General features: G+C 45.1%; 1 protein-coding gene across 2 annotated transcripts in view; it reads left to right on the top strand.

Moving 5' to 3' along the window:
• Positions 1 to 23,360, top strand: part of DOCK5 (dedicator of cytokinesis 5) — a 206,496-nt gene that overhangs the window by 112,186 nt on the left and 70,950 nt on the right. For both annotated transcript variants that reach the window (XM_059695951.1, XM_059695950.1), the window contains exons 13-22: positions 3,493 to 3,618; positions 7,679 to 7,803; positions 9,314 to 9,412; positions 10,643 to 10,715; positions 12,487 to 12,590; positions 13,785 to 13,968; positions 19,728 to 19,825; positions 20,064 to 20,153; positions 21,422 to 21,522; positions 23,194 to 23,328. In XM_059695951.1, coding sequence (XP_059551934.1) covers positions 3,493 to 3,618; positions 7,679 to 7,803; positions 9,314 to 9,412; positions 10,643 to 10,715; positions 12,487 to 12,590; positions 13,785 to 13,968; positions 19,728 to 19,825; positions 20,064 to 20,153; positions 21,422 to 21,522; positions 23,194 to 23,328 — 1,135 coding nt within the window. The remainder of the gene's footprint in view (positions 1 to 3,492; positions 3,619 to 7,678; positions 7,804 to 9,313; positions 9,413 to 10,642; positions 10,716 to 12,486; positions 12,591 to 13,784; positions 13,969 to 19,727; positions 19,826 to 20,063; positions 20,154 to 21,421; positions 21,523 to 23,193; positions 23,329 to 23,360) is intronic.

Below are 23,360 nucleotides of genomic sequence, written 5' to 3'. Positions count from 1 at the left end.
ACTATGTCCCACTCTCTGAATATGTTTACCCCATTACCTTTCCTAAAATTGAGAGCAAGGAGACCAAAGCAGTATGTATTAACTTAAAATAATTGGCTGTCTAGCAAAATGTTTTTAGTTGTTTTTAGTACTTCATATGTTCTGTTGACATTGTTTTAACCAAGAGAAATTCTGCTTATTGAAACTGCATTTTAAATTCAAAATAATAAGGGAAAGTAGTTAAAATTTTGAAATTAAATACCAAGATGGTGATGGTTTTTGGATAATTTTGAAGATTGAGTAATTTTTTTAACCCACCCTATAACTGTCTTCCAAAGTGTAGGCAATCAGAAGACACATTGTTTTCAGCATATTTAGTTTCCCCTGTATTAACAATTATCCTTTATCCTGAGTGGGAAAGACATGTGAGGAAATGTTAAAAAATTAAAACAAATAACTATATTTCTATTGTTTTGGAACTTCTAACCTTAACATATAATTTGTTAAAGTAAAAGACCCTTATACTAAATAAATTGTTCTGTATATATAACTTATTTTAACAAAACTGGAAAAAGGTCATTTTTTGCTGCTTAACAAATCAAACACTATTCAAATGTTTTTATGCTCTTCACAGATATTTTTTGTGGCTGCATGTTATTCCATTACTTGGATTTCAGAAAATGAAATCTAGGTAGAACTTAAGTGTTCTCTAATTTGTCACCATTGTAAGTTTAAATAACTCTACTATGACTATCTTTATACATTAGCTTTTTCCGTATTCAGGGCTGCCTCCTCCAAAAGTAGGATTTCTGGGTCAAATGATGGCAACAAGCTTAAACCTGGAAACATAGCTATAGGCTTCTACCTATAGTTAGTAGCAGGCACTAACTACCATCTTGCCCACTTTGCCAGCTGATACTTAAAAATTTTCCCTGTTTCGAAGGTAAAAAGTAGACTTCCATATACTTCTCTTAAATAAAAACAAAAACTACTCTTCATGTGTATTTGTGAATTTTCTAAAGTTTTCCTTTGTAGCACTTTATATAATAAAGATAATCTTATTTAGGACACATATTTTTCCATTTTCAGTTTGCCAAATAGTTATAAACTTCTTGAATTTCCCTGTGAATTGTCTGTTCATGTCTTAATTTGTAAAGATCTTAAAGTTTTTTCTTCTAATGAGTAGTATAAATTCCTTAGTATTTATAAGTATTTTACCACTTTATAGTATACATTTTATTTTTATGAATATCAAAACTTTCCATTTATATAGATAATTCTTTTGCTTCTATGATTTCATTTGTTTTCTCTACTTGAAAAAATGGTTCATTCTAAGAGATGTAGTAACTACCTTTATTTTTCCTTTTAATTTCCTATCTTTTTTCATTTTAAGAATTTATTTTAATCAAAATGTGAGGTGAGAAATTAGATAGATTCTGTTCTATGTAGCAGCACATTTACGAAATTGTGTTTTTTTTCATGATCTGTGCCTCTTTTGCTATCCTATACTAATAAAAGAGAAAAATGGTAATTGGCGTACAACCGATACCTTTTTCATTGGCTAATCAGCGAGATATGCAAATTAACTGTCAGCCAAGATGGCGGAGCCGAGAGGCCTCCCGCCCCGGTGATCAGCGGAGCTGAGAGGCCTCCCGGCCCCAGTGATCAGCGGAGCCGAGAGGCCCCCCGGCCCCGGTGATCAGCGGAGCCGAGAGGCCTCCCAGCCCCGGTGATCAGCGGAGTCGGAGGCCCCGCGATCAGCGTTGCCGAGAGGCCTCCCGCCCCGGTGATCAGCGGAGCCGAGAGGCCTCCCGGCCCCGGTGATCAGCGGAGCCGAGAGGCCTCCCGGCCCCGGTGATCAGCGGAGTCGGAGGCCCCGCGATCAGCGTTGCCGAGAGGCCTCCCGCCCCGGTGATCAGCGGAGCCGAGAGGCCCCCTGGCCCCGGTGATCAGCGGAGCCGAGAGGCCTCCCAGCCCCGGTGATCAGCGGAGTCGGAGGCCCCGCGATCAGCGTTGCCGAGAGGCCTCCCGCCCCGGTGATCAGCGGAGCCGAGAGGCCTCCCGGCCCCGGTGATCAGCGGAGCCGAGAGGCCCCCCGCCCCGGTGATCAGCGGAGCCGAGAGGCCCCCCGGCCCCGGTGATCAGCGGAGTCGGAGGCCCCGCGATCACCGGAGCCGAGAGGCCTCCCGCCCCGGTGATCAGTGGAGCCGAGAGGCCTCCCGCCCCGGTGATCAGCGGAGCCGAGAGGCCTCCCGGCCCCTGTGATCAGCGGAGTCCAGAGGCCTCCCGGCCCGGTGATCAGCGGAGCCGAGAGGCCTCCGGGCCAGGGATCAGGGGAGCCGAGAGATCAGGGGATCCGAGAGGCGTCCTGGCCCTGGGATCAGCGGAGCAGCGAGGCTTCCCAGCACCGGGATCAGTGTGACAGGGTGCGGAGCCCCAACCCTCTGATCGGCCCTGCTCTGTGCATGACAGGAGTGGCGCTGCAACCTCCCTATGGACCCTGCCTTGAGTGTGACAGGGGGTGGTGCCCCAACCCCCCAATCGGCCCTACCCTGAGCATGACTGAGGGTGGCATGGCAACCTCCCAATCCGCCCTGCTCTGTGCATGACAGGAGGCGGGGCCCCAACTCCCCAATGGGCCCTGCTCTGAGCCCCACCAGGGGTTACACCTAGGATTAGGCCTGCCCTCTGCCACCCGGGAGCAGGCCTAAACCAGCAGGTCCTTATCTCCTGATGGGCCCCAGACTGTGAGAGGGCACAGGCCAGGCTGAGGGACCTCCTCTCCCAACCCCGAGTGCACAAATTTTTGTGCACCGGGCCTCTAGTCCTGTATAATAAAAGCCTAATATGCAAATTGACCGAACAGTGGAACGATCAGTTGCTATGACATGCACTGACCACCAGGGGACAAACACTCAACACAGGAGCTGCCCCCTGGTGGTCAGTGCGCTCCCACAGGGGGAACACCGCTCAGCCAGAAGCCAGGCTCACAGATGGTGAGCGCAGCAGCTATGGTAGGAGCCTTTCCTGCCTCTGCAGTAGCGCTAAGGATGTCCGACTGCAAGCTTAGAAAGCGGGCCTAAGCTGAGGGCTCCCAGACTGGGAGAGGGTTCAGGCCAGGCTAAGGGACTCCCCGCTCCTGCACCACCCCCCCACCAGTGCATGAATGTCATGCACTGGGCCTCTAGTATATTATAGTACTTAACCTCATAGTTTACATGGATTCACATAACTTTTTTACCACTAATATCATGTATTACTAGAGCTTTACAGCATTTTGGTGTCTAGCTTCACTCTTTTTCCTCCCTCAAAGTAAACATCTGTTCACTTCTCTGTCAAATTCTCAAGAAGCCTTAATGGAGTGTCATTAAAGTTAAAAGTTAACTGGGGGAGAATTTTCATCCAATAACACTGTATCTGTATATCATTACAACATATTTTTTTCAGTGTGGGTGTGTGTTTATTATAGAGATCATACAGAGAACTGAAAGTTCATCTTTTATTTCTTTAAAGGACTTTGGGTGTCCTTGAAGCTATTGCCAGGTGACCTCCCACAAGTTCAGAAGAATTTTTCACACTTGGTGGATAGATCAACAGCAATCGCCCGGAAAATGGGCTTTCCTGAAATAATACTTCCAGGTAAACATTTTGCTTGAGTCACCTGCTCTGCTTCCTCTAGGAATTCCTTCCATGAAGTAGTTACTTCTAACAGCACAGTTGAAACAATACAGATCTATCGATTTAGTTATCTGCAGTCAGTGGTATCAAGACAGAGGGAGATACAAACAGAGTTGCATGCAGTACCTTAAAAAGCCACCCAGTGCCCTCACCGTTGTTTGTCAGTGGTTAGAGCGTCAGCCTGTGGACTAAAAAGTCTCAGGTTCGATTCCAGTCAAGAGTATGTACCTCCGTTGCAAGTTCCCCAGCCCCCGTAGGGGCACATGTGGGAGGCAACCTGTTGATGTGTCTCTCTCATGTCAGTGTTTCTCTCTCCCCCCTCCTCCCTCCCTTCCACTCTCTCTAGAAACCAATGGGAAAAATATCCTTGGGTGAAGATTTTTTTTAAAAAGAGGCTACCCAGTGTGCAAGGCCAACATTAAGCTTCTGAATGTCACTCAAAATTTTTGGTTCGCTCTCTCTTCCTTGTATGTTCTACACAAGCCCGTCTGAAATGCTTCCCTAGACCATCCTTAAGTTGAAGTAAATGGCACAGTTCTCTGCCCCGAGAATAATCTGCTTTAATTGCAAGTACCTTTCCTCACGGTGGCATCACCAGCATCTGGGCTCCTTGCAGGAAACTGCAGCGAGCAGCTGCAGCTCAGTCTCAGCTGGACCGGCTGTGTCATTTGCTCCAGCTCCAGCTGTGTTATTGGCAGTCCCCGTACTTGTGGTGACAGAACGTAAATATTCCACAGTTTCTTACGTTAGTTCCATCTGATTTGCCACCGCATGTTGTGATCTGCATATGTGTTTTGTTGTATTCACTGATTTAACCCATTTAATTTCTTTTTTGTTGTTGTTAATCCTTACCCAAGGATATTTTTTTCCCACTGATATTTAGAAAGAGTGGAAGAGAGATGGGAGGGAAGGAGAGAGAGAGAGAAACATCAATGTGAGAGAGACATCGATTAGTTGCCTCCTGCACATGCCCCAACTGGGACTAGGAATCAAACCTGCAACCCAGGTATGTGCCCTGGGCAGGACTCGAACCCATGAATCTTCAGTATGTGGGCCAATGCTCTAACCCAATGGTTCTCAACCTTCTGGCCCTTTAAATACAGTTCCTCATGTTGTGACCCAACCATAAAATTATTTTCGTTGCTACTTCATAACTGTAATGTTGCTACTGTTATGAATCGTCATGTAAATATCTGATATGCAGGATGGTCTTAGGTGACCCCTGTGAAAGGGTCGTTCGACCGCCAAAAGGATCGCGACCCACAGGTTGATAACTGCTGATCTAACCACTGAGAACACTGGCCAGGGCCTATTTAATTTCTTAATCTTCATGTTAGTAAAAGGAAATGATTCCCTCAAGGAACTTTATATAAAATACCACTTTATTATATAAAGATTGAGTAAAGTGTATGGTTATAAACAAATATTAAAATATGAATATATGAAATTTATTTTATAGGTAGATAGAACATATAAGTAAATAATCTTTTGCATATTAGAAAAATTCTAGAAAACCAAGCACTTATCTAGTCCATAAAAATTCAGCTTCTTTTAAAGTAACACAAGGTCTTACTTCCCTTTTGTGAAATTAATGAGCTGTGATAATTTGTTGCTCCCCCGGTGATTCTGGTGATGAGCCAGCTTTGAGAACTATAGAGGTAGACCTACGTCCCTCACCTTGGAGCTTCCTCTCATCCCCATTTAAACAGGCCCCTTGCTCTACCCTACCTCCCCTCCAGCAAAGGTGCTCTGCCTCTCTGCTCACCTCTTCCAGCTAGATTTCTGGAAGTGATTATACTCTCTCTCTGCTTTCATACCTGACAGTCACCCTCTGGCCACTCCAGCGTGGCTGTCACTAGAGTCACCAAAGATTGCAGTCACTAGGCCAGAGGATATTTTTTAACATGGTTGTGTCTGGTATTTCTGCAGCATGTGACACTTGGTCACTCCTTCTTGAAATACTTTCCCTTCCTCATTGGTGAACCACCTCTTCTCTTTCTCCCGGAGGCCTCTGCTGGGAGTCTTGCCACCTTGTCATCTTCTGCTCACCTTTAGATGTGAGCTCTGCTCAGTATTTGGCCCTTATGCCCTGTATTAGCTTGCTAGGGCTGCCATAGCAAAGTACCACGGACTGGGTGGCTTACGTCACAGAAGTTTATTTCCTCACAGTTCTGGAGGCTGGACGTCCAGGATGAAAGTGTCAGCAGGTTTGGTTTCCGTTGAGGCCTCTCTCCGTGGCTGACACGTGGCCACCTTCTCCCTGTGTCCTCACATGGTCACCCCTTTGTCTGTGTGTCTGTGCCCTAATGTCTTCTTGTAAGGACACCAAGAAGACATTGTTGGATTAGGGCCCAACACGTGACCTCATTTCATCTTACCTTTTAAAGGGCCTGTCTCCAGTCCTAACCGGTTTGGCTCAGTGGATAGGGCGTCAGCCTGCAGATGAAAGTTCCCAGGTTCAATTCCAGTCAAGGGCATGTACCTTGGTTGCAGACACATCCCCAGTAGGAGGTGTGAAGGAGGCAGCTGATCTATGTTTCTCTCTCGTCGATGTTTCTAATTCTCTATCCCTCTCCCTCCCTCTCTGTAAAAAATCAATAAAATATATTCTAAAAAATAAATAAATGAATAAATAAATAAATAAAGGGCCCGTCTCCAAATATGGTCAAATCTTGAGGTACTGAGGGCTGAGACCTCAACACAAGAATTTAGGGGGACACAATTCAGCCCGTAACAGGCCTCCTTTGCTTCTCATCGCTTTCTCTCCCTAGGTGCTCTCTCCTACTCACTTGGCCTTTGTGTGTTAGTTGCCTCAAAATCCATCTCTGTCACCCCAGGGCCACTCCCTTGAGCTCAGTCACCATCGATCCAACTACTTTCTGCCTCAGGACCCTACTAGATACTGTTCCCTGACAGGGCTAATCTCCTCTCTTTAGTTGCTTAGTTCTTGCTCAGAGTTCCCAGTTGGGACGTGTAACCCTGTGCATCTTTTGTTGAGTTTTATCAACAAAGAGTGGCCCCCCTCTCCAGCCAGGTGCACAAATAAGAGGTCTGAAAGTCACTCTCGACCCCTCCCTTTCCTTTACACCTCACTCAAAATTCCTGGACAAGACCTGCCAGTTTTACCTTTAAAAGGCCTGTTAAGTCCACAACCTTGCCCAGCCTCCATGGCTCAGTGGTTGAGCGTTGACCTATATGAACCAGGAGTTCACTGGTTCAATGATTGGTTAGGGCACATGCCCGGGTTGCAGGCTCCTGCCCGTGCCCGATTAGGGCCAGGGATCGAGCCTGGAATCAAACCCGGGACCCTTCAGTCTTCGGGCCAACACTTTATCCACAGCGCCAAACCAGCTAGGGCAGTATAAGATACTTTGAGCAGTGCCTAGTACATAGTAAGCACTTGATAAATATTAGCTTTCATTATTTCAGATGCATTAAAATACCACACTCTCGCCCTAGCTGATTTGGCTCAGTGGATAGAGTGTCGACCTGCAGACTGAAGAGTCCCTGGTTCGATTCTGGCCAAGGGCACATGCCTGGGTTGCAGGCTCAATCCCCAGTGGGGGAGCTTGTGGGAGGCAGCCAATCAATGATTCTCTCTCATCAATGATGTTTCTACCTCTCTCTCCTTCTGCCTTCCTCTCTGAAATCAATCAATCTATATACATAAAATAAAAAAATAAAATAAAATACCACACTCTCAAAGGCATTATTTAAAAAACATGACACTATAAGCCAATAAAATACATTGTGCACTTTATTAGACAGCAATTATTAAATAGGATAAAAACTGCTATTGAAAAGAGTTCATTCTTTAAAAACCACACTTCAGAGACAGTTGGGCATGTGTGGAGAGGTAGAATGAGGCAATGGGAAGAGAACAATACGTGGAAAAAGTGCGGTATGAGCAGCTCACTATAGAGTCAGACCTGGCCATTCCTAGTTTACTTGGAGTTTGTCTATCGGAAAACTTAAAAGTGATTCTCTCAGCACCATTCACAGGACGGTTGTCCTGTTACAGGAGATGTTCGGAATGATATTTATGTCACCCTGATCCATGGGGAGTTTGACAAAGGGAAGAAGAAGACGCCAAAGAACGTGGAGGTGACCATGTCTGTGTGTGACGAGGAGGGCAATACCTTGGAGGTACGCACCGCGCCCAGACATGCTCTGCCATCGAACATTCCTTCTTCTTTTTTTTTTTTTAATTTATCTTTATTGTTGAAAGTATTACAGATGCTCCCTTTCCCCCACTTCTTTACAACAACCAGGGCCTTGTGGCCTGGAGTTGATTGTTCTCCACATTAGGGTGCATTTGGTTTTTCATAAGGAAAAAATATGAAACCTGTTAAATTTGTGATTAGCCTTGATCAGCTTTAGTCAGAAAACCACTGAGACTCTTATTTTTACATTTCTCCTGGGCTCAGAAACATCGCAAGCCACTACCGATCTCATGGGCACGCAGAGGCTCTTGATCATTTCCAAACTGTGCAGCCCCTTCCAGGCCAAGTTCCCCTGGGGCTTGAGCGCAGGGGCATGTGCCCAGGAGGCGCTGAGGGCCACTTTTCCTCCCCAGGCGAGTGGAGAGCAGGAGACACACCCATGAGGGAGCTTCCAACTGGAAGCCTGGTGCTTAGAGGTCATGGTTAGAGGTCAGCTACAATGGGCTGTTAGTTTCAGTATCAGGAAACTGCAGCCCAGAAAGAATATAAGTATTTTCTCAGGAAAACACAGGAGTGAGTGGTGGAGCTGGGAATGGATCCAGGTATCCTGGCTCTCCGACCAGAGTGCCGACTGCCCGAATGGAGAAGACATGGGAGAGGAGATAGGCAGGAGGCTTCTTTGTCGCAGCTGGCAGCTGGCTCCTCTGTCTGAGCCTTAGTTACCTGCTTTGGAATCCAAGACTCCAACTGCCAGCTCCCTCCGCTCCCCGTGTGCCTCGCTGCACAGGCACCTGAGGGAGAGCGAGACACAGTCCTGCCCCCTCCCCTGGATGTTAGAGTCTTTGAAGGAAACAGTCCACTGAGTGACTCAGTGTTCTGTGTCACGGAACAAGCAGAATGCTGTGGGCCATGCGGTGGGGGTGGTTTATTTGTGCTATCGGTAGAGCCCCTTAGCCCATGAGCTCAAGTACACATCTTCTCCGAGTTGGTCATTTCACGGCTTTGCTGACCAGCTGGACAGTGCCTCATCGAAGCCTGGTCTACTGAGTGGAGAGGTTCATGACTAGGAAGAGACAGCCCTGAGTTTCAGTGAACATGCTGTTCTACAAACCTGGTCCTCAAAGCAGAGTCCACGGGCCCTCACAGCCGTGCGCCTGCATGTGCTCACAGCTGCCGGCCAGCTCACGGGCCTCTGCTCCTGGGAAGGAGAGGGAAGAAAAGAGAGTGTATGTCTGGGGTGGGGGAGGGAAATCAGTGGTGTGGCTAGAGGAGTGTTAGGACGGTGCTGGGTCCCTTAGTGAGAACCACATTTAGACCCTCAGGTAGGGTTGTAGAAACTCATTCTTACTCTACTCTTCATCCCCAAATGGAGTCAGCTTGTGGGTGCTGGCAGTCAGGCCTGCACTGGCCACGCAGAGGGCTCGTGAGTGTTGTGCGGGGTTCTTTTATTGTTCTAGTGACATTATCTCCTAACTTTTTCTCTCCATCTAAAGAAAGCACTTCACCCCGGTGCTGGATACGAAGGCATTTCGGAGTACAAATCAGTGGTCTATTACCAAGTCAAACAGCCCTGTTGGTATGAGACTGTCAAGGTGAGAATGGAACGCCTATCATAATTAACTGGTTCACATTCCTTTCTTCCTTTTACCTACAAATTGTCCCCACCTTATCGGGAAGTTTCAGATGGGTCGCCTGTGGTGTGCAATAAGAAATGAACTGATCATTACAATTCTGTGTACGAGTCAGATTTCTTGAATGACATTCTCCTTCGTTAATGTGTAGAAATTTGAATAGAGAGACTGTTGTAATGATACAATAGGCTGCCAAGATGGTCCAAACCCAAATGGGAACTTTCCCAGTCTGCCAGCAGTTGCCTAACTTTATTTGCTTCTTGGACTCTAACCAAGTTTTCTGGGCCTCTTTTCAGTTTAAATACGTGTATTAAAAATTCCAACGTGCTTTTCCGATCAGTCATCTTCTGTGAGCCTCTCAGTAGCCCTGCGACTGAAACATTCCGTGCTGTAAGGCCCTTCTGACTAGGTGCCCGGGACTCGGAGAAGAGGCTCGATTCCTAGGCCCTGCAGCTGCTCCAGCGCTCTTTCTGATTGCCCACGTGTTCCAAGCTCCACAGAAAGCTCAGGAAATACACATTTGTGTTCATATCTCCATTCAGGAGTAACTATTTCCCACAATTTCATATACTTCAGTTATGTTGCAGTTGTGCTATTTATATAAATTTGTACTGTGCTTTTAAAAACTACTTTATCTCGAAACATTAAAGTTACTCAGAAATGTATTTTTCGATACTTGTATAGTACTCCATCAGAAATCGTGCCAGGATTTATTTAACCGTTTGCATAAGTTCTCTGCTCTTTTCATTGACTCATACTTCTGTTTTTCCTGTCTCCCATCTTCTTATGAGCAGTAAATTCTTCCTTGTCCCCAGTATATCTCTTTTCCTTCTATTATAGGCCCGAATTATTACCATATATACACCTTGCAATCTGAAAGGTCCTGTGTGAACCTCAAAGTGCTGATGTTTTCCCTCTGAAGTATTTCCTGTTTCAAACAAGAAAACAGTAGAAAAGTGGATCATCTCCATTCTCAGGATCTTCCATAAACAGCAAAGACGATCTTCTCCCGAGAGTCTTTTGGCTTAAAAATAGCTAAATCTCCTTTGAATGAAACCTCCCACCAAATCTCAGTTTATAGGAATTAGTGCCGGGACAAGACTCTAAAACTAAGCCTGACTCTGTAAAACGAGCTCTGAGAACAAAGTAATACATATGGGTGTAAGCTATTGATTCCTTCCTATTATGCAGGTGTCCATTGCTATCGAAGAGGTTACTCGCTGCCATATACGGTTTACCTTCCGACACCGATCGTCGCAGGAATGTGAGTACCAGGAGGTCTGGGACATCTCCGTGTGAAACAGACATGTTCTTGCTTGGCGTGCATGCGTGGGCCTGGAGAACAAGATACTTGGCACCTTCATTTCAGAACTCATTGGTGCTTGGATATCAGAAGAAAAAAAAAAGAATTTTCTTGGGCTTCTAAGATCTGTTATTATTTTGTATCAGAATTTCCCCCAAATGTGTTCAGTGAGCACTAAAATTTTGTAAGATGCTAATAGATACTCTATGACAAAAAGGGTTTCATAGTCCACAGGAATAGGAAATGCTATAACTTACCTCTCTCTGAAACAGTCACACTGTGTGTTGCTGGAAAGTCCTGCAGCAAGAAAACTATTTAATATGAAACTGTTTACTCTGTTGTCTCCCCAAATGACCATTTTTCTCATTTCAAGTCTTCGATTACGGATAAATGTAAAGGCTGCCCTTAAGTGTGAACAGAGAAGAAAAATGATTGTTTTCAGATTAATCACAAAATTTCTGCAAGTATCTTGTTCTCATTTAGCACATAAAAATGCAGTTTTTTATTTCAAACTGGATGTAGTCGAGCCATCTATGTACCAGACTGCAGACCAGGCCCTGGGTATGTCCCAGCAGACGGGGCACGGCCACTGCTCTGAAGGGCCTCTGTGAGCAGGTTAGGAAGGTGAGCAAGAGAAGAGGAGACTACGTTCAGAGCGGGAATACGGCCACAGCAGCACAGAGTTGTGGGGAACACGGAGCCCGGCACCTTTCCCATTAGGGGATTCATGCATGAGATTTCCTACAACTTAGGTGAGGCCTGAAGGGGAGTAGAAGTTAGCTCAACAGAGAGTGACAGTGCAGAAAAGTGCCTAGAAACCAAAGTGAGCTCAGTAGAGCCGAACGGGAGCAGGGGGAGCAATCATAATTTCAGGTTGAATGACATGAAATGGCACTTTGTTGGTCAATGGCAAATACCAGCAATTTCGTACGGCTCTATGCAGAGCATTTATCCAGCCTTAGTTTGTACCAGACACTCAGTGAAGCTCCATTTCCACACCACCTTGTTTATACCCACAATAATCTGATAAAATGCATACTACTTTAATCCACACTTACGTATAAGGAAACTGAGCACAGAGGGGTTAAGTCCTTGGTCAAATGCACACTGCCAGGAAGTGGTAGAGCCTGGGTTGACAATCTTGCCAGGTGGGCTGGAGCCAGATCACGAAAGGTGAAGGTTCTTTTGAGCCCTGTATGAAGGAGCCATTAAAGGGTGTGTGATGGCGGTGGGTACACGTTTGGTACATGTTTAAAGCAGCTTTATTAATAATATTATGTTGGACATAGCCCAGATGGTCATCAAAAGGAGAATGGATAACCATTGTAGAAATAGAGGGAAGAGGTGGGGTGGCCTGAACTTAGGCGGGAACAGAGGGGATGGAGAAGAATGGCACGGGTCCCAGGGGTATTCAGTACATGGAGATGACATAGGGGCGGAGTCGGTGTCCACACCCACATTTCTGATTTAGATCATCTAGGGGTTGCTGGCCTCATTCATTTGTAAACATAGGGAGAGGAGCATAGTGGAGGTACCAGAAGATTTCTGTGTGGGAAATACTTCCTTTGAGAAGCCTGTGACACACACTGTATGATTGTAACTTGCTGAACTGTGCTCCTTACGGCATGATTGAACGTCACACCCCAGAGCAAGATGTGAAGCCGGACGTCATAGCCATCGCTTCCTCACCACCTCTCTGCACTGCTCAGACTCGCTGTTTCTGTCTTTTCAGCCAGAGATCGATCGGAGCGAGCATTCGGGGTGGCCTTCGTGAAGCTGATGAAGGCGGACGGCACCACCCTGCAGGACGGGAGGCACGATCTGGTGGTTTATAAGGTGGTGCACAGAATGAGCCTCAGAAAATCACTGAGGAAATGTTTACTCCCTCTGAAATTGGCTCCGAAGGTTCCCTTCAGACTTATACCTATAAACATCAAAAACTTCTCTAGTCCTGGCCAGCATGGACCAATGGTTAGAGCATCCCGGCCCACGCACTGGAGGTTCTCCAGTTCAGTTCCCTGTCAACCCTGTCAAGGGCATGTACCTGGGTTGCAGGTCCGATCCCCGCCCCTGGGTCAGGGTGCGTTGAGAGGCATCCCATCGCTGTGTCTCTGTCACATCTGTTTCTCTCTCCCTCCCTCCTCTTCCCCGCTCCCTTCCACTCTCTCTAGAGTCAATGGAAAACATATCCTCACTCGTCCAGTGAGGATTAAAAAACAAAACTTCTCTAGAGCTGCATGTGTTTGCCCCTTTAAGTCTAGCATCCCGAAGGCTACATCCCCCTGGCTGCGTGGTCTCCCCTCCGCTTTCTGGAAGGAGTGAGTTCAGTATTAGTCTCCCTCTCCTGCACGTGGCACTCGTGGCTGCCTGCTTGCCTTTGCGTCACCCTGTGTGGCGTGTAGACAGTTGCACTGTTGGGTGTGGTTAGAGTGTGGTAGGATGTGTTTTTCATATCAGCGTGAGCCAGGCACCACTTCTCTGCTATTGGGCATCGTTTCCTTCCCTGACAGTGTTGTCTTCTAACTGCTGCAGAGCTATCGTATCTACTGAGATTTTAGAGTGGAAAGTTGATGCCGGAAGATCTCGTCCATCCAACAGTATCATGGGGCTGGCAGCTTTTTTGAGATGTACCCGCCTGATCTGTATTTTTCTTAATAGCTATAATTAGTTCATAGATAGTTTGGGAAGGCAGGGCAAGCTGTTTCTTCCCAGTGACCCCAGTCAACCCAATGATGCATAATTGTGACCATTTAGAGGTTCCAGATAATAAATTCCAGCCTTATTCTTTATTATTTATTTATCTACTTATAGCAGACCCCTAGGCTATTCTTAGTCTAGCTCACAACTTACTCCGTGTCTATTCAGTTTGAGTCTGGGCTCTCACCCTGGGTATTGCCGCAGTTCTCCGAGTTGGAAGGGACCTGGTTTAATTTGATGAAACCTCATTTCTCATCCCGGAAAGGCACCGTCTTCATTGGCATGTAGAGGCTGTGGCCCTCCTTTGATCTTCCTGACATGCTGCCTTTCCAGGGAGACAACAAGAAAATGGAAGACGCTAAGTTCTACCTGACCCTGCCTGGGACCAAGGCAGAGATGGAAGAAAAAGAGCTGCAAGCATCCAAAACCCAGACCAGCTTTGCCCCCACCAAGGAGAGCACCAAAGACAGTTTCCAGATCGCCACCCTCATCTGCTCCACGAAGCTCACGCAGAACGGTAGGTGTGGGATGGAGGGGCCCCAAGCGCGCTCTGCTTAAGCCCCCTGGGGCCTCCCGCTAGACTCTGGCTGGACCAAGTGGGCCACATCTTCGGACGTGGGTGCTGGGCACTTGGGCTGGGTTTTCTGCTCTTCAGGAGATGGCCAGGGACGAGAGATCCTGAACCGATAGCTAAAGCTCCTTCTGGGGTCTTGTTGTCCATCTTTCAAACAGGATAAAAAGCATTTGTGCATTTTTTAATACTTTCAAACCTCTAAATGTATTCATTACCAGGACCCGGTGAGGTTTCTTTTCTGGATTTATGACAGTGTTTAGTAAACGAAGTCTGAGCAAATGGGAGAGTCAGGTTAGTGCTGACTTCTGTTGCAGCAACCTTTAGGCCTCGGCATACAAGTCTGGTGACAGTTACTGTAAATTGGCATTCATCATGCTACAGATCTTTATAACTGATTTAATCATTTGCCATTTTGTAGGTTATGTACTGACATGAACATATCCTTTGGAAAAAGCCACTTTAAATTATGAACTGTTTTCAAAGAATGGCTTAAAATGAGGTCCTATTCTGCACAAAGAAAATTAAAAATTCAATTTATATAAAATTGGAAAGTCTTATGTTTCTTTCCTTTAAGGGAGCAAAGAGCTCTGATAATGTGTCCTGTGTAATAAATGCAACAAGGGATGCTGGTAATAAGGGGAGGACATGGCAGAGAAATAGAATCGGTCTTGGCCTAGATCTTTATATTGTCTCCATAGTTTTGCCTTTTTTCTGGCTTAAGTTTTGGTGAGTGTGCTTTTACTTTCCAATATGTTAGGTAAAAAGTAAATATAATAAACTGCTGATATGAGTTGAGTTGAAATGTTACAGTATTTATGGAAGATGATTTAGAAGGTATATCAAATATATATATAAGGTATTCAGATTCCTTGACCCAGTAACTTGACCCCTAGAAATTGAACCCAAGTAAACAATGAGAGAGGTGCACAAAGATTAATGAATAAAGATTTTCCCTATTATTCATAAGAGGGGAATAGTTGAAACAACTAACTACCCAATACTTGGGACCAGTTTAAATTATAAAGTGGAATTAAAGGACAAAATACATGCCATTGCCAAATATATTCCAAAACAGTCAAAGACATGAAAACTTTTTAGCACTATGTAGAGTATAATCTCAGTCTTCTTTAAATGTCTGAGGACAACTTGGAGCCAGTTGCCTGGGTTCAAATCCCAGCTCTGCCACTTACTAGCTGTTTCTTAGGCAAGTCACTTGATCTGTCTGTGACTTGATTTCCTCTTCTTTAAGGGAGTATAATAGTATATGTTTCAAAGAACGATGTAAGTTAAAATATGTAAAAGCAAAGCAACAGAGTCTAGCCCCTTGGAACCACTATATGAGAATTAACTCTTATTACTGACACCATCATTATAAATACACAGAAAAAGATGAAAAGAAACAACTTCAAAAGTTTGGATAGTTCTTATTTTCTTTGTTTCTTTCAGTATTTTCCAAATTTTTAACTATGAAATGTCAAAGTGTTATTTTTTTTTAAGGAAACATTTATTTATTTATTTTTCATTGATTTCAGAGAGGAAGGGAGAAGGAGAGAGACCTAGAAACATCAGTGATGAGAGAAAAATCATTGATTGGCTGTCTCCTGCACTCCCCCTACTGGGGATCCAGCCTGCAACCCAGGCATGTGCCCTTGACTGGAATCAAATTCGGGACCCTTCAGTCAACAGGTTGATGCTCCATTCACTGAGCCAAACCAGCTAGGGCAAAATGTTATTTTTTTTTTAAAGTATAGCAATAGCCTATATAAAGCATTAGTGTACTTTTGAGACTATCAGGGGACACTCAAGAGGGATAGCATTTATCAAACACCTAGTAGATCATCCTTCCCAGAGATTAGAGCTCAAAGAAAACAAGTAACAGAAGCCTGAAAACGATTTCTAAAACAAAGGAAAAGGGATTTCTGTTAGAGAAAACCATAGTGTTATGTTGCTTGTTGTCTCTGCGTCAAACATTTAGGAAGCTACTGCCAGGTAGCAGTATTTGGCTCAGACACTCACCCTGCGGCATCTACATCGCCCATCGTCCACGTGTTCTAAACCTGTGCTGTGCTGACAGCCACTGGCCACGTGCAGCTTGGGACATTTAGGTCAAATAAAAGTAAATGAGGGGAGGAATTCAGTTCCTTAGGTTCACTAGTCTCAATCCAAGGGCTCAGCGGCTTCACGGGGCTGGTGACTTCAGTTGGCCAGCATGGATAGGCAACGTTGCCATCATCACAGAGGTTCTGTTGGGGGTACTGTACTCTTTCCTTTGTTGTCATCTCATTCCTAGTGTTTAGATCTCAAAAAACTCATCCTAACAAACCAAAAAAAGTCTTAAATAATGTCCTCTCCCAAAAAGGTTGAAGGAGGCAAACTTATCTTAACCAAAGAGAAGTGACCTCCGTCGGCGGGATGGGATAGGAAATGGGACAGAGCGGGGAAAGATGGGGAGACCAGCAGGGCGGCACGGGCATCAGGAAAGCAGGGCCTTCAGAGGGACAGGTCATGACTGTGGGTTCCTCATGCATTGGCTCTCCTCTAATTTGATGTAAGAGATAACGAACCAATGGAATTTGTTCTGAGAAAGAAGAAGCTGGAGAATATGAACAAGCCACCAATCTCAGAGCATTTCCTGATCAGGAGGGTAGCTGTTCTTTCGCACAGACCTGACAAAGGCATTTCTTACTAGCGGTACCAGGACTGCGCAGACTCGGAAGGTGAAAAGCCACAGGCCCTTGTTCGGGCAGAGCTTGTTGGCTCTTTATTAGTTTTTTCAAAGCAAGAACAGACCGGTTGTTTACGTGGAATTACTTGTTGCTGGGCCCAGGTGGAGGGTGAGAAAAGATTTGTTGTTCCAGGAAAGGGAAAGGGATTTCAGTTTTGAGCGAGCTGTTCACAGTCGCCCAAACCCTAGCACATGGAGACCCAGTATTCCCATTAGTAACCTCAGTTTACTGACCAGAAAATTGAGTCAAAGTGCTAAAATATTTCGCCTAAGATCATAAGTGGTGGTCTTGGATCTGAAATAGATAAATAACTCCAAGGCCAATGGTTTTTTTATTTTTTTTATTAAATTTTATAGTTTCTAATCCTCTCCCAAAGGTATTCACCTATCCTGAATTCTGGGATTATAAATTAGAGTATCCTGAATTCTTACATACTTTTCTTGGGGATAGAAATTGGGACAACTTTGGACATTTGATAATACCTGGTACAGTTGAAGATGATCATTCCTGATGATCCAGAAATTCCACTCCAGTTTTGTATCTCACAGAAGCTACTGCACCTGGTCCAGAAGACACATGAGAATGTTCACAGCAGAATTGTTTGTGATAGAAAAAATTAGAAACAACCCTAATGTTTATTGGCAGTGGAATGAGTAGGCAATTATGGTGCACTTATACAAGGGGGTAGATGTTACACAGCAATGAAAATTACCTTGAGCTATATGTATCAACCTGTATGGGTGCAGAAACACAGCTAGTCCAGGGCTGTCCATAACACCGTGCCACCACTTTCCTAGCCCCAAGACCTGTGATTCACCAGATGCCAAATGGATTCCTAACATGAGCAGTGACGAGGCATGCAAACATGTTTAGGGAGTAAACTTCCGGGCTGGTCGATGGGTTCTTTGCAACTTCTTGAAGCTGCTGGGTGACTGGAGTGTGTAAGTCCTTTTTCTCAGGCAGCGGTGAGTGGAGTGAAGTGTAGATGGAGTGGTCTCATTGACTAGCCTGTGACAGAAGTGGAGATGGGAAGATGGAAGAGGACAGTGCCTAATGGGCAGGCCTAGCGCAGTGAGTGCCTTTTATTACATGCTAAATAAATGAATTAAAGAATTATATTGAGCACACGACTAGCTTCCTCAGGGCTACCAGTTCTCTTTTCATCCGTCTATTCATCTGTTCATTCAGTCTTTCATCAAACATGTATTGAACACCTACTAGGTACTTAGCAGCATGGTGGTGTACAAGAATAAAAGCAATATGATTCCTGCCCTCAAGTGACTCAAATCTATGGGAAGAGAAAGAGATACCAAGAGTGTCTTTATTATTTGTTATTTTATGGTTATGGATATGGGTATGTAGGAAAGAGTGCCAACAGCAGAGAATGATTAGGAAGTTCTTCCCAGAGGGAATAGAGTTTGAGATGGGCCATGAAATTTAAAGGGCTTGGCTGGTGTGGCTCAGTGGTTGAGCAGGTGGACCAGGAGGTCACAGTTCGATTCCCAGTCAGGGCACATGCGAGGGGTTGCAGGCTTGATCCCCAAGTAGGGTGCATGCAGGAGGCACCCAATCAGTGGTTCTCTCTCATCATTGATGTTTCTATCCCACTCTCCTCTCTTCCTCTATTTGAAATAAATAAAAAAATATTAAAATAAAGAGTATTAAAAAATTTAAGTAGGGGCTTGCAAATACATAGTATTTGTGTACATTTCACGAAAAGAGAAGAATATATGCAAAGACATGGAGCTATTTCAGAGCATGCCACTGTGGGGGATGAGGCATGCAGAGAGAAAGGTGGGAGATGTGGCTGCAGGACCATAGGTGCGGCCTAACTGCCTTCCATGCGTAGTACTGGGGCCTTATTCTGTTGACAGTGGACAGGCCTTGCGCAATATCTCTAAGCACCGCGTTTTGGAGACTTCCAAGAGATTAAACATTAAACAATATTTAATAACAATAAAACAAACACCAGTGAAGAAATGACTATTGTAATGAACAGTATGTGTTTTCAACTACTTACATACATATTTATACAAGTCCATTGATGAAAAGTTACGTGTTGCTTCTTTTACTAGATAAAGCTCTGTTAATGGCAGTAGTAACTTGATGTATTAAACAAAATAGTAACAGTCCAGATGCCTGTTATATTTCCATGGGACACTTTAGTAGCCAACATTCATTAAAGCTGTAAGTGGCTTAAAGATTCAAAAGTCTATGTTTTAAATGCGAAGTCATCTGAAGATTTTTGTCCCAGACTTACCCAACGGGGCCATGGATCTGTTCTGCCTTCCTTTGAAATAGCAACTTACCTGGTTTGCTTGTCTGTTTCTTTGCAGAACTCTGGGGAGGCAATATGTCAAAGTAGCAATGACATGATTTTTTGGAATCAGATGAATTTATAATTAGATTCCATTCCTGCCACTTCCTGGCAGTTGTGTGACCTAAAGCAAGGCATTCAGTTTCACAAAGCCTCAGTTTCCTCATCTCAAAAATGGAAAAAAATAAAGTCTGCTCGCAATATGGGTGTGATGTTTAAAAGCATTAATGCATGTGTACAAGTCCCCTTTTCCCCTTTGAATCTACTGAGACACACACACGAGGGAGAAATTAACCAGTGCAGCAAATCAGAGGTAGGAAGATTACTTAAAAATAAATACATTTAAAAGGGAACGTTTTAGGCATCAGCTGTGTGGCTGTGATGTCATTATTGCAAAATGTGAGTTCTATTCAGGTATTGTTTTATGGTCGTGAACATTAGTGGTTAATTTTTTAAAAGTCTTTTACAAATAAAAGAAGACCACAAAGTTTTTCTCTGAGTTAGATGGGACACAGTAAATTAATGGAATACATGAGGTATTGGCCACCATTAAGAGCCATTGTCTTTTCTAGAGAGTTCTTCAGCTATATCCAGCAGTGGTCTGGGCTGCTCTTTCTAATCGCTGTCTAATGTTTATGGTTTGTGCTCTTTTCTCCTAGTTGACCTGTTGGGCTTGTTGAATTGGCGTTCGAACTTGCAGAATATTAAACACAACCTAAAGAAGTTAATGGAGGTGGATGGAGGAGAGATTGTTAAGGTACGTTTGGATATCCATACTTAGAAATATACCCACTGTATTATTACTTCAGCATTTTAAATTAAACCTATCTTTGTAAATATAACACTTGTTATCTACATTGAGGAGCAAGCGTGTGATTTTTAAGAAAATGCTATTTTAAAACCTATGCTATTGAAGCCTAATTATCCCTGAATTTCTACAGCATGGAGTTGAGCCATAACCACCAAATAACCTCTCTGCTTTTTTCTTTCTGCAGTTTCTGCAGGATACACTCGATGCACTTTTTAATATAATGATGGAAATGTCAGACAATGAAACATATGACTTTCTTGTGTTTGATGCACTGGTAAGCAGTTAAGCATATTAACTACTGTTTATTCTCTGAACCGTTAATTTTCGTTATGCCTCCTGCATAAATATTTGTATACATCTGTCTTGACTATTTCTTGAGGCTAAATATCTGGAAGTGAAATTAGAAACATTTGGTTTAGATTCAAAGCCCTTTTTTTTCTCTTTCCTAATAGATCTCAATTTCAGGAATTACTTTAATCACCTTAAAGTTATCTAGTCCCACACCAGGAGGAACCACTCAGAGAGGCTTGCAGCTTGCGGCGTATGTGTGTATGTGGGTTCACGCAAGGCAGACTGCCTTCCCAAGTCTTAGTCACATATATGTATGATACACAGCCCTGCAGATGACTCAATGTCACACAAAGCACTTAAACACACAGTCCATTCCAGGAGCTGAAATCTAGACCAGGAGAGGTGATCTGGGAAGGCCAGAGTGGTGGGGGGAAGGGGAGAGTGGAAAAGGCTGACACATCCAAGCCGAGCATTATTTTCTCGTCAGGGTTTAAGTTCAGTGCAGAATTTGGAAGGTAAATTGCACCTTTAGGTCATTCTCCAGCTTGGAGAAACGTGAATGCAAGCACTCAGGGCTGGATGATAAGGGATGACAAGACAGGAAATGCCTCCAGCTGAGGTCACACCTGGTGAAGTCCTGAGAAGGAGAGACTGGCTCTGAGCCCTGTGCCTAAGGTCATGGAGGCATTCCTGCGCCAGGGCAGGGACAGTGGCAGCTGGGGAAGTCTCCATGCTCCTTCTGCATTTTCCTCATGAGTAGGTGCAGATGCAAAGAAGTTATTTGCGGATTATGCACCTGACAATGATAGGAGAGCGAAATTAGGGGGCAAAAGTCCAGTGAGGTTCAGTTACTGGGGCTCTCACACTGCACTCAAGAAAAGAATGCCATAGAATATTTCCTTGGCTGCATCCGGGTCAGAGTTTATTCTTCCCATGGAAACCCTGTCCGTATCCCCTCTCTCCTGCCCCATGTCTCCCCGACTGTGTCCCTTGTGCGCTGCACTGAGACAGAGAGGTCCCTGAGGCCAGGGTGCTTCCGCTGGTTTCCTCGCAGCATCTACGCGGTGCCTGACACGTCACAGTCTCCGTTCATGTTAAATAGAAAGGAACCCAAGACATGAGTTGGGCTGGAGTAGAAAGTGAGAATGCTGCAGACATGGTGAAGAAGGAAAGAGCAACCGATGTGAGATCCAGGTGTGGACACAGCCTGGGGCGTGTTCAGAGCTGCTATTTATGTTCCTCCCGTGCCAGGTGTTTATTATTTCACTGATCGGAGACATCAAGTTCCAGCATTTTAACCCCGTCCTGGAAACCTACATTTACAAGCACTTCAGTGCCACCTTGGCCTACGTGTGAGTACGACCCCGGGAGCCTGCTGTTGGGTTGCCCAATTTGGACTCTTCGATCTGCTTGTTGAGAAACGCAAGGATCGTAGGCTGAGTAAACATGGCTCCAAGGGCAGAGACTTGTCCTGAGCTTCCTGGTGGAAAGTGGGGCCATCTAACATTCTTACCCTGGAAATGTATGAAGTTCAGGCTCTCCTGGGAACTGAGAGAAGAGATAAGGCTGTATATCTTTAAGATTCCAGAAGATATAGGGGAGGAGTGTGGCCATCAGGAGCATCAGCCAGGACAGCTGGCCATACTGAGGATCTTTGCAATCGGGTGTCAGTGAGATTAGCCTGAGGCCCTGGGGATCAAACAGTGGAGTAAACAAAACCATGTCTGGTAGAAGAGCAAGTCAGGCTCTCAATCCTATGCCACAGTGCTGTACAATTATTACTAATAAACGATGAGAAGACTTCATTTCCCCTTCTTTGCATGAGAGGGAATGGTCTCTCCCGCTTCCGTGGCGTAGCTTTCTTTCTGTCTTTGGTCCCTGACTGGAGAGCAGCAAATGTTCGCTCTGCACTGTGCCCAGGAGCGCTAAGTTCATCATGTGGTCTACGTGGCCTGTCATTCCAGTTACTGTGCAAAGCAGCGTGACAAGTAGTGACAGGAATGTAGCAGAGGGCAGCAAGATCTTCTGACAGAGGCTTTTGCCAGATCATGCCAATTGCTGCCGGCTGGTCTGTCGGGGTAGCTGCTGACCCGATCTTTAGGTCAAATCATGCATCCCTTGTGTCCTCTTCTGAGTTATACAACTCCTTAGTTTTATTTGCATGAGAGTCCAGAAATGTAATAACACATAAGTGACATAAAAGAGGTGTCCTGCAGCATAATGGGGGCTGCACTGCCCACTGCACCAGCGGCAACCATAGGCGAGGAGGTCCTGACAGGCACCTTCATTACACAGGGTGAAATGCAGCGCTCTGGTGAGAGGAGTCTGGATTTGGCCAGTTCCACATGTTGCCTCCGGATTTTCTCTTAGAAACTCGGAGATTCCCAGAAGGGAAGTTCACAATATCAGTGCCCTCAAAAGCGTGAATTAGCAGAAGATTCAGACAGTGCCTCATCTGAAGGCTCTAGAAAGACAAAAGGAACTGTCTGCAATCTCTAACCAGGGCTGTCTGTCGGAAGTTCGTGACCAAGGGTGCCCTGGTCTCCCCACACTCATGATGCTTCCTTTTGGCTTGATAGTTACTGATTGCCACAGGTTTGGGCAGATGGGAGGGAATTAGACATCTTTTAAGGTAACTGCCTCAGATGGGCAATCTCTCCCTTCAAGGAACATCTAAAAACATCTACATAACATACCAGAGACAAAAATGTCTTTTCAGGATTTGAATCTTCAACTCTTTCATTTTTTCATCCTGTTTTAACATCCTGCAAAGGGGAAGAAACCATTCCTGTATTTAAGCAAAAAGGAAGTTCTGAATCTAGACTGCCCTGAGGGAAGTAAATTGCAAAGGAGCGGGAGCTAACTTCCCCGTTCAGGACATAGTCTAGAGGAGAAAACGGCCGCCGTGACGTCTGTTCCCCCAGTGTGCCAGCCGCCCCCCCCCCCCCCCACACACACACACACGCCTACCCCAGCCTCTGAGGACTACTTTCCCAGTGACTTTTCTGTCTCACCCTTTTCAGGAAACTCTCCAAGGTACTGAACTTCTACGTGGCTAATGCAGACGACTCCAGCAAGACAGAGTTGCTTTTTGCTGCTTTGAAAGCCTTAAAGTACTTGTTTAGATTCATCATCCAGTCTAGAGTGCTCTACTTGAGGTAATGGTCACTGGGATAAGGTGTTGACGCTG

The sequence above is a fragment of the Myotis daubentonii genome, chromosome 5 (assembly GCF_963259705.1).
Source record: "Myotis daubentonii chromosome 5, mMyoDau2.1, whole genome shotgun sequence".
NCBI classification, from domain to species: domain Eukaryota; kingdom Metazoa; phylum Chordata; class Mammalia; order Chiroptera; family Vespertilionidae; genus Myotis; species Myotis daubentonii.
This window is presented reverse-complemented; position numbering and strand designations above follow the sequence as displayed.